The 10,379-nt window shown below is 42.9% G+C and overlaps 1 protein-coding gene across 1 annotated transcript in view; it reads left to right on the forward strand.

The window, feature by feature from the left end:
- Nucleotides 1–10,379, forward strand: part of CAMKMT (calmodulin-lysine N-methyltransferase) — a 329,078-nt gene that overhangs the window by 313,799 nt on the left and 4,900 nt on the right. Inside the window, exon 10 of the mRNA XM_019748655.2 lies at nt 8,837–8,968. Within this exon, the coding sequence (XP_019604214.2) occupies nt 8,837–8,968 (132 nt within the window). The remainder of the gene's footprint in view (nt 1–8,836; nt 8,969–10,379) is intronic.

Consider the following 10,379-nt stretch of genomic DNA (forward strand, 5'->3'; position numbering starts at 1 on the left):
TTTAATACTTATTATGTCCAACTTCAATTGGGTCTTCTGATCTATCAGATTCTTTCCTAATCATAACTAGGAAACTTCTTACCCTTGGCCTTCTGATAAGGAACACAGTGGGTAGTAAAATAAATGAAACCGCTTCAAAGATAGTATGAGATTATTTTTATCAAAGAATTTCTCGAGTCTTTTCCTTTGATAACAATATCTTCATATGAAAGTAGAAGTATGATACTGAAAGTTTTCTGTTGACTTCTGTCATCTTAAATCCCTTCACTGGTAACCTTGGTCACTGGATGTTTACTTATAGCAGAAGAATATTTTTTTCTCTCTATTTCTGTTGATACTAAAGAAAAAGGACTTCAGATGAATCTGTGTATTAAAAGTTCTTTGCTTTAAAAGGAAGCCATTATTTACATATTATAATCATTAGGTCACAATGAAGCCAAGCATGGCATAAAATATTGTGCACATTTTTACATTTATATATCCATTTATGCCTGTGAGTAAATTACAGAGTTTGTATCCACTCTTATTTTGTTGGGCTGTTATACTAAGCTAGGAGGTCCTGCAGCCTAAACGGAGAGTTAATATACGTCTATTTAAAGTAAGAAAACGAGTTTAAAGCTCATGCATTTAAAAAAATATATATCTTATGAGTATGTAAGACTCTTGCTGTGCCGTAGGAATTTAAAATAGGTTAACAATATCAATGCAATCTAAGGAACTCACATTTATTTAAGAAAGAACTTCAGAGTGAGTGTGTGTGACTGTGTGTGTGTGTGTGTGTGTGTGTGTGTAAAGTATTTTCTAAAGTTTTGTTTCTAAAGACTTTTTAAAAAGATGGTTTGCTCTTGTCTGTCTGACCTCCGTGAGACTTAGAGACTAATACCTTTCAATCTTTCTTTTATATCTTTTTCACGAGTTGAATTTTCCCAGAGCAATTTGATAATCATCCTTTGCTTTACACTGTTGCTTTTTATTTTGTTATCTCTCTATAGCTCAGAAACTTTAAATAGGCCTCTCAGAGGAGTAACCACAGCTTCGTAAGTGGTAATCAATTAAGTTAAATTGGCCTCCTCAGTTCCCTCTGTGAGGTGGGTAGCAGGTCTTGAGGCAAGGAAGGCACATGCTGCAAGCTATTGATGGCTGCTGCCATGGTTGGGTAGGCAGCCCAAGTTGAGGGCAGAATAAGGAATTTGGGGTCTCTTCGTCCCCACCGGTGAGCCTTGGGTGATTCTTGTGAGTACTTGCAAGATCAGGATTTTCAGAGAGGGTACTGAGATTCTTGGATGTAAAGGCCTCTATGAAAATGTATCATACATAAATGCAGTGCTTTCAAGGACTCCTGGATCTCACACCGAACAAACAGTACTTCACTCATCACCAACACCCCTTCAAAGCCTATTTGTGGCAACTACTCCATTTTGCAGCAGATTTGCATGATTTACCCGGAATCTATTGTAAATCATCAGAATGATTTGCAATAGAAAACTGCCCAAGCTATGAATAGACCTAAATGCAGATTGGGCTGGAATCCCTAGACGCTCTCCTGTACCCTCTATTAAACCCTGAGCCATACTCCCCCCTGGCCTGAAGTGTGGCTCCACACTGCAGCCCCCTCTGAGCAAAGACGGCAGCCCTCCTGCTGACAGCTGATACTCACCCTTAGCTCTGACAAGGGCAGTACTTACCCAAGCTTTGTGAGGAGTGGGGTGGCCAAATCAGCGGGGCCTGCAGCAAACTGCAGTACTAGAAAGGGGCCCCTCACGGGACAGGTGATACACAAGGCTTCCAGACGTTCTGGCCTAAGGCGTAAGAGGCCCACTGTAAGGGGGAAATCCAAGTGGTGGGTGGCACATGAACATACGAGATTCCACCCAGGAATCTCGTCCCCATCGAGAGGTCTTGGGAGGCAGAGCACTTGCACTGCCTGGGCATCCACCCAGGTGGACTCTAGAAGGGTCAGGTGGACTTGGCAGTGACCAGCCGCTCCACATCCTGTGCCGGTGGGCTGGAAGGCTTCCAAGAGCTTGGAGGTATCCAGAGGAAAAACTGAACTCTTCTTAGTTCTCAGGGCTGACTGTTATGCTTCCTGCTGAGTGAATGTGTTATAGAAGTCACAGTCCAAGACTAAGATTATAGTAAAAGTTTTATCCTGATACAGTTAGAGCTGCTTTTAATGTTTTCTTGAGCCCAGACAACTCCTCCATGTTTTTGTGGCCCAAAGGCTAAAGGTGCCACAAGAGGCCCACGGAGAAACAACTTGGGACTACACCAGTGGGTCCAGAGTCCTTGGTAATTCAAGGCTCAGCAAATTCAACCTGAAATACAAGAAGTTCTGAGGGTGCTCAGCAAAAACTGCACTTGCACCAAATGCTTCAAATTCCTAGGAGGGCCCCAGTTTCTGAAGGTCGAGTGTAGCGGTGGACTCAAAAGTATCTGCATACAAAACCCAAGTGTGTTCTTCCTACCCAGCCATTTACTGGACTCATCTCTCAGCGTCAGTTTCCCATCTGTAAAATGGAGCATGAACAAGCCAATGCACTGGAAAGCTTTAGCGCCCAAGTGGCTCTGAATATGTTAGCTCTTGCTACCTGGAAGAACTACAGAGGCTTTCAGGCTGTGGGAAGTACAGAATATAGGGGGCTCTTCCCAAGCATTTTGCTCAAAGAAATGCTGGCAGGAGGGAATACACCATTTTCTTGACCTGGACTTTGACAACTTCTGCACACAACTAGGCACACACAGCATCTCCTCTGCACCCATGTCCTGCGTACCTGCAGCAGGCCCTGCGTGGGTCCCAGGAGGATTGTGTACCTGGATGAAGACGACACTTTTTACTATAGAAAGCCTGCATTGTGTGAAGGGAGAGAGATTACTACTAGATGGCAAGAAATGAATAATTGCCACATGAAGGTCCAACTGTCAAGCTGTGGGAAGAAAAGGATTCTGTCATTTGGGGGAGTGTGGTTCTTTGATTTCTGTTATAGCTAGGGCAAATCAGCTGTGGGAGTCAGAGTTCCAGAAGCAGAGAAAGTAGATGGAGAGGAAGGTTTTCTCTGTTTTTCAGTTTTTCTCATGGGGTCATAAATGGGGGGGATCATAAATGGGGAGACCCTAGAGAGAGCTTCGCCAATAGGATGAGCTCCTGGTGATCTCAAATCCCAGGGCTGAGCTTAGATTCTCCGCCAACCGGGCACCTGTGCCTGCAAAGTCATTCTGGGCAGCCCAAAATGTCAGCAGGAAATGTTTGTCACCTGCCCCAAATGGAAACTTTCCTCAGCTTGCTGATTGAGAGAAACTGTAAACCATTTGACTCCTGTAAAGAACATCACCAATGCCCAATATCAGAGGACCCAAATGTAATTTGAAATAGCCACAGCAGCCTGCAAGTTGAACTTTAGTCCAGAAATGACAACCAACAAATAGTATCTACTAATATTCCTCTGAAATGGCTTTGGGTATGGGGAGGGGAGCCAAGCCAGCTAGACAGTGTGAGTTTATTCAAGACCTCAAAGAGATGGATGGGGAGGCAATATCAACAGTTCTCCAGCTTATCGCTGCTGACCAATGGTCAAGAATTCAAAAATATCACTGTGGAATTCATTTAACTGCTTCAGAAACTGGCTCTAACTGACCACCAACTTCCTAGAGTCCTGCCTGTGTGCAAAGAGTGCTATAAATGTAAACCATGGACTCCCGTTTTAAAAGAGCAATTTCTTCTCACTGACGGATTTCCTCATCTTTTTTTATCTGACATCTCTGCACACACCTGTACAAACCTCTTTTTGGCTCGTGTCAGGGAAATGCCTTGTGATTGTGGGCTCAGTGAGTGAGCTGAGAGGGTGCTGAAGGACCCCTGGGTTCCTGTCTGCTGGCTGGGTCAGAGGCCCAGCACATCTTCCCCTGTTCTTGGGGAGAAGCAGTGTTCAGCCAGGCCTGCTCTCCCAGCTGCAGGAATAGAATCCCCAGATGGTTTGAAGACCCTCAGAGCAGGGGCCTAGCCCTGGAAGTTCTTTTCTGAAGTCTACCTGGGTGCGCGTTCAGCATGTGAGGTGCTGAGTCCTTGCCCCCAAGGAATTTATCATTCCTGTGGAGATGGGACGACAGTGGGCAGTGCAAAACGGCTGACAACAGCCCCACACTTGGTCATAGATACCCTAGTGCTGTTTTCAGTCTGCCCTGAAGGAGCACACAGTCCAGAGTGAGAGACAAGCAAGCATGCAGGCACCTGATGAAGGGTTATGGTGTAGCAGAGATATGGGTAACCCAGGGAAGCTGGGGGTGAAGTGGCTAACTGGGGCAGGAGGCAAGAACCTCAGCAACTCCATCACGGGGGCAGGGTGTCTAATCTGGGTGTTGAAAGATGAGTAAGAGTTTACCAGGCAGACAAAGAACTGCAGGTAAGAGAAGCATTCCACCTGAAGGGAGTGTGTGCAGGTCTGCAGACACATGGGAGTCCATGAAAGAACAAATTAGAGGGCTGCAGTGAGTTTGGCTCAAGGTGAGTATGAGGGAGTGGCAGAGAGCAGGCTGCCGAGATGGGCATTTCCCTGCCATCCCAAAAAGGTTCCACCCATGTTGGTGGTTTTCAAAACCTGTTTAAACAGCAGAGCCCTTTGGTCAAAACATTTTTAGCCAACTCCCCAATTATAAAACAGAGAAAAGTGAAGCAGCTTCAGTTAAGTTGGATGTGAGAAGCTTAGACCTCTCTCATGGTCTCTCCAGGTCACCCTGGAGGCAACTCAAACATGGTTTGGGAACCATGTGCAGCAGGTGACAGTGATGTGGGTAGAGAGATGTGGCATTGAAGGGTTTTAAAGGGCAATGCATGATTCCCAGGTTCCTGGCTTCATTTTGAAGGTGAAGGATATGGAAATGCTTGGTACCAAGTAGGTATTCAGTGTGTGTGTGTGTGTGTGTGTGAGAGAGAGAGAGAGAGAGAGAGAGAGAGAGAGAGAGAGAGAGAGAGAGATGTGTAGTGCTCTGGTAATGGTAGGAGTTTGGGGCCAAGGATATTGAGTTCCATTTTAGACAGAATGGGTTAAAGGTACTTGCAGAACCTTCCCAGAGAGGGATCTAGTAGGCATGCGAAAATACAGGTGTGGGCCCTGAGCAATAGTGAATGCTGCAGTTAAACGCTTGGAAGTTTTGATGTCTACGTGATAGAGTTTTAGACGTTAGTACAGTTGCCTAGAACTGTATAGGACACAAACAAAAAGTAGGCCGAGCTCTGGGGACCACTGACAATTAAGGGGAAGGTGGGAGAAAACAACGCCAAGGATAGCAGGTGAAGCAGGTGAAGGCGGCAGCATCTCAAAAATCAGGTAAAGAAATGGTTAGGAAAGAAACATAAGCTTAAACCTGTAATCGGTATTTAATAGTTGGTTGCCTGGAAATGAAAAAGGAATAAAGGCATTTTGTTGGCATAACATATTCCTTCTAAAATAAATCTGAAGCATACTTATTTTTTCCAGAAGGACACACCCCTTAATATGTGAGTATAGATTAGTCTAGCAAAATAGCAACAATTGCGCCCACAATGTAAACAATATCGGTGCTGTTTAGTGGAACTAGTCCTGTCTCCTCTCCAGAGATAAATGAATTCTCTCAAACTTCTGCTCATCAGTCAAAATTTTACATCCAATTGAGCATTCATTCCGAGTTTAAAATGATTCTGTGACTGTGAATGCGTAGAAAGTTGTGCTTTGGTAAACTGAAAATAATTTTTCTACAGTGATGGGCTAATTTTGAAATCTATATATTTTTTCTTGTTTTGATTTTTGGAGCCTAGTTGGTAAGGCGTATTCCTCTGATTATACCAGACAAAGTGTCCTGCTCCACTGGGGATATGGGGGTGGGGGGAGGTTCTAAAACCGTTGGTTATGGGGTAGATGCAGGCATTCAGTAGGGCTCGGTGGATGCTTATTGAATGAATGGATGAGGTACTGTTGTCCCTCCTAAATGTTAATCCACATCTCAAAGCTGTCTGTAGTCAATGAAATGAAAAAGAAAGCATTTTAAAACTCCTAACTGAGTAATTAGAGATTAAAACTATTACTCGCACTTTCTCTTCCTTGTGGAAAACGGTACTGCACACAGAGTGCTGCCCTCTGAAATCCCATCAGAGTCGCTGACTTTGTAAAAGCTTCTTGGAAAAAAATGTTTTCTAAAGAATAAGCCATAGAATATGGCCTTCAAGTTCCCAAAGATGTGTATTTCTCCGATTATTCAACATCTGGATTTAGTTTATTCTCTCAACAAATATTGGTTGAGTATCTACTATATGCAAGGCCCTGAGAAAATGCAGTAAATAAAACATTAGAAGGTCCCATTGTCACGGTGATGAGTGCTAGGAGCAAAAATAAAGCAGGGAGAGGAGGGTGAAAAGTGATGAGGGAAGGGCTGCTGTTTTCGATTGGGTGGTTTGGGAAGCACAGGTAAACTGAGACCTAAGGGGGAAAGAGATGTCTGGGCCGAGAGCTCTGCTGTATGTGTAGTCACAATCACCTAACAGCTCACCCCAACCAACAAGGGGGTACAGTATAGGGAGCATGTACTTTGTAAATCAACCCAACCAAGAACCCCGTAGCCCTGTAAACATTATGATAAATAGCTTCGATAATAGCTGTTAAAAATCAGCTCTTCCATTGGAACGGTAAGACAATTTTTGCAGGTAAATTTAAAATAAAATGACTTCCATTATTCAAAACTCCAGAATGGAGCTGGAATGGCAACCAGCTCTTAGAATGGCAACTAGCTCTTAGAAATGACTAAATGACCTAGTATTTATTCCCTTTTTTTAAAAAAAAGGGGGGAGGGCTTTTGCTCCCCTGCTGAGACCATGTATTATATCTAGTTTCACATCAAAATGAATTTTTGCTGCTAAGTTTGAAACACGCCCGAAAAATTGCAATTAATATTGAAAAAGCTGACAAAGTGTAGTGGCATAATCAGCGCTGCTCTAAGTATGGGCCTGAGTGTGTACATGTCTGTGTAAACACAGTTTGAAAACACACTTGCTCTCTGGGACAGTGTATCTGTGTTTTCTTGCAGGCAAATGAGGGAAAGAGAGTGAGAGGGAGAGAGAACTGATAGAATTTGTATAGTACTATTAGGTGGTACAGACATTTCTAGTCTTACATCTACGTAACCTTGTTTTTCACATTATTTTCATATTTGTCACCTCATTTGATTCTCACAACTTGCTGGTGGGGAAAGGCAGCGTAGGCTTTGTTCTTCCCATTTGGTGGATGAGAAACTGCAGTGGGTAAGCTAGGATGACGTGAGTTGTTTTCTGCCTCACGAGAAGATTGGACTAACACCATCAAGGTCCCTTCTAGCTCAACAGCTCTGGGACTTTTTCTGATTTTCCTGAGGTCACACGGGTGTTTAATGGTGGAGACCCCCTTTAAGTCCAAAACCCTTCCTCCCACACACTGCCTTCTTGTATTCTTCAAGCCCTTCACTGCCTGTTTATCTGTAAAATGTAGAGTCTCCTGTACAAGGTTGCTGAGAAAATTGTTGAGGGGATTACAGGGAAGGTTGAAGCACCTAGTACTGTGGGAGCTGCTGTTGTTGTCATCACTAGTACTAATAAGGAGGCAACGGAGTAGAGAGGAAAGAACATTGGCTTTGCATCTGGTAAGTTTCCAATCATTTACCAGTTGGGTCATCACAGCCAATTATTCAACCTTTCTGAGCATCCTATGAAATGGAGCTGATAATCCCTACGTTGTTGGTGGTTTGAAGACTAAAGGAGACAATGTATAGAGAGCACTTCTCCCAGTGTCTGACCCGTACCAGTGGCTCAGTAAATAGTTGGCAGGTGTGAAGGGTAAACCACCATTCATAAGAAACTGGGTTATATTTCCATGATTCCCTCAAAACTGGAAGAGGCATTTCATCAAGGTGAAGTGTAACTTTGAAATTAACAGAAGCGTGCAGTTATCTTTTAAACAAATAAAAAGAAAAAAAAAGATTCTGAAATTTAGCCATTCTGTGCACATTGAAGAGGGTGAGGAAAAATCCACATGCATCCGGTAGTTAGCAAATGGTCATCGTGGAGTTTCATCTCAGATGGTCTGAAATTTTGTATATATTTTATTCAAGTCCTCTCATTCTCGCCACGGCAACAATCTTATGAGGTTGTGCAGTTTGCTTAGAAAAGCCTGCTTACCCTCATTATACCACTTTCTTTGCAAAGCAATCATTTGAGTGCTGTGAGGAGCTGCCTTGCGATAATGATGACCATTTTAAAGGATTCAATGAAGTTGGAAATCAAGATCCTTGTAGCCTTGTCTCTGACAGCATGGTCATAGAAAAGACTGAAATGGGAAAATTCTCCTTAGGGCTTACGGTTGCTTCTCTCTATGGAGCATTTCTTGGTACTGAATTTTCAGGGCATAATAAACTGACGTTTATAGGCATCTGTTGCCACACGCTCTGGAGCTGGACTGTGGATGCATTGGCAGCTGCTAAGGAGCCGCAAGGTGGGTGGCATGCCCTGGCCCAGTTACTCTAAAAGCTAGTAGATCGTTTAAACCAATGGACCCAAAAGAGGTATGTATGGTACAGAATACCAACTCGGAGTCACATGTTGTTTATTACATGCATTGCTTGAAAAGCAACTGGCCATTTGAATATGAATACTTTATTTTCCTCATTTGATATATATCTATCCTTGAAATTATTCTCACTGTAAATGCCCATCCTGTGTGGACATTTCAAGAACAATTGAGTTTTCTACCCGAGAGCCGTATAGTAAATGCTTTGACCAATGTCTTTTGTGTTTGGTTGCCTTCCAATTTTAAAATGTGTACATTTTTTTTTAATGTTCTAGGGGAAAGCAATGGTGTTTGCCCCACGCCGAGGAAATACTTTAAACCAGTTTTGCAATCTAGCTGAAAAAGCTGGTTTCTCTATCCATAGACATGAAAATTATGACGAACACATTTCAAACTTCCACTCCAAGGTTAGTTTTCTGCTTGTGTTAGATAACACTTTAATCCGCATTGCATTTTGAAGAGATCATGGTCTTTTTGGCAGGTAACCTAAATATTTGATTAAAGGACTCCTTAGGTGTGCGGCTTCTGAACAGCTATTTGTATCTGATTATTTGGTGCGGTAAAGCCATCTTTTATCTTTGCATGTCTAGAAGGATTTTACAGACACCATTCCTGTTTACTCCTTTCTCTGAAACAAAGTAATCTTTTCATTTATAATAGACGAATTTGTAATATGCAGGGGAGGTAGCATAGAATGAATGATAAACAAGCATTTATATTTTAATGAAAAACCTTCAGGCTTTTAAGTAGGTTAAATGCTTAACTGCACTGAAATAAATAGAAGGTGAATGTCTAATTGTATCATGTTGGACTGTAAATCTTTATCTCTGCTTGCTTTATGGCTGGGTCAGTTGGCAGTTTGAGACTGTTAAATCTCATCCAAAATTTCACAGTTGTGGGGTTAAACGTCAGAGCGAGGCACTACAAGATTTAGGTCAAAAGCATTTATCTGAGAGTGATTTCTAAGCTTGCTTACATAAAGCAGTGTTATCAGCCTTTTTATTATTTATAGGTATACAGCAATATAGGACACTGAGAGACAAGCGTTCCACCGAAAACTTTTTAGGAATCTCATGATGGCTAATACATGTCACCAGTTCCGAGCATACTGTGTGGTACTTATGTGTTTTGTGCCGTACAGCAGTCGCCCTTCTCTGAACTAGTCTGACCTTGGCAAGAGACTTTCACTTGTCATGATTTTGTAAGTTGTGGCCACAGGAAAGTAAAGGCCTGACCTTAATTTTCTCCTGGAAAAATATGAACAGCATTCTATGGTATAACATAGAAATGTGTCGACTTTCAAAAAATTATATCCAGAGTGAATCTGATCCTCCCAGCAAGAAAAAGGAATTTCTCACTTTCCGGAAATGGGTTCCCTTCTTGGGGTCTCTAGGGCTCCATTTACCCGCTGGAAAAGAAATGATGCTTTGTGAACTGAAAGGGTTAAATCACTTCCCCTCACTGGTGGCATCAGGCCTTTTGCTTACAATTAGAAAATAAAAACAGAATGGCATGTTATTCAAATGTTACCTGACTCTCTTGAATGATGTTTTACTTTTTCAACCCCTCCCCAGAACAAAGGGAATGGCTCTGGGGGCTTTACCTGGTGGGGGAAGGGTCCCCCTGGCCCCCTGCGCTCCCCTGTTATCCAAAGGGATAAACCGAACCTTCTCTCCAGGGTCCCACTAGAGCTACAGGGATCAGCTGATGGCTGTTTCAATATCGTGTTCACTTTCCCCCCAGAACAACCAATGTTTTTAGCTTCTCAGTCACAGCTCAGAAGAGCAAAAGTGTGGGTTTCTCCACCAACAGAGAAGT

This window comes from Rhinolophus sinicus, linkage group LG05 (assembly GCF_036562045.2).
Source record: "Rhinolophus sinicus isolate RSC01 linkage group LG05, ASM3656204v1, whole genome shotgun sequence".
Lineage (NCBI taxonomy): Eukaryota > Metazoa > Chordata > Mammalia > Chiroptera > Rhinolophidae > Rhinolophus > Rhinolophus sinicus.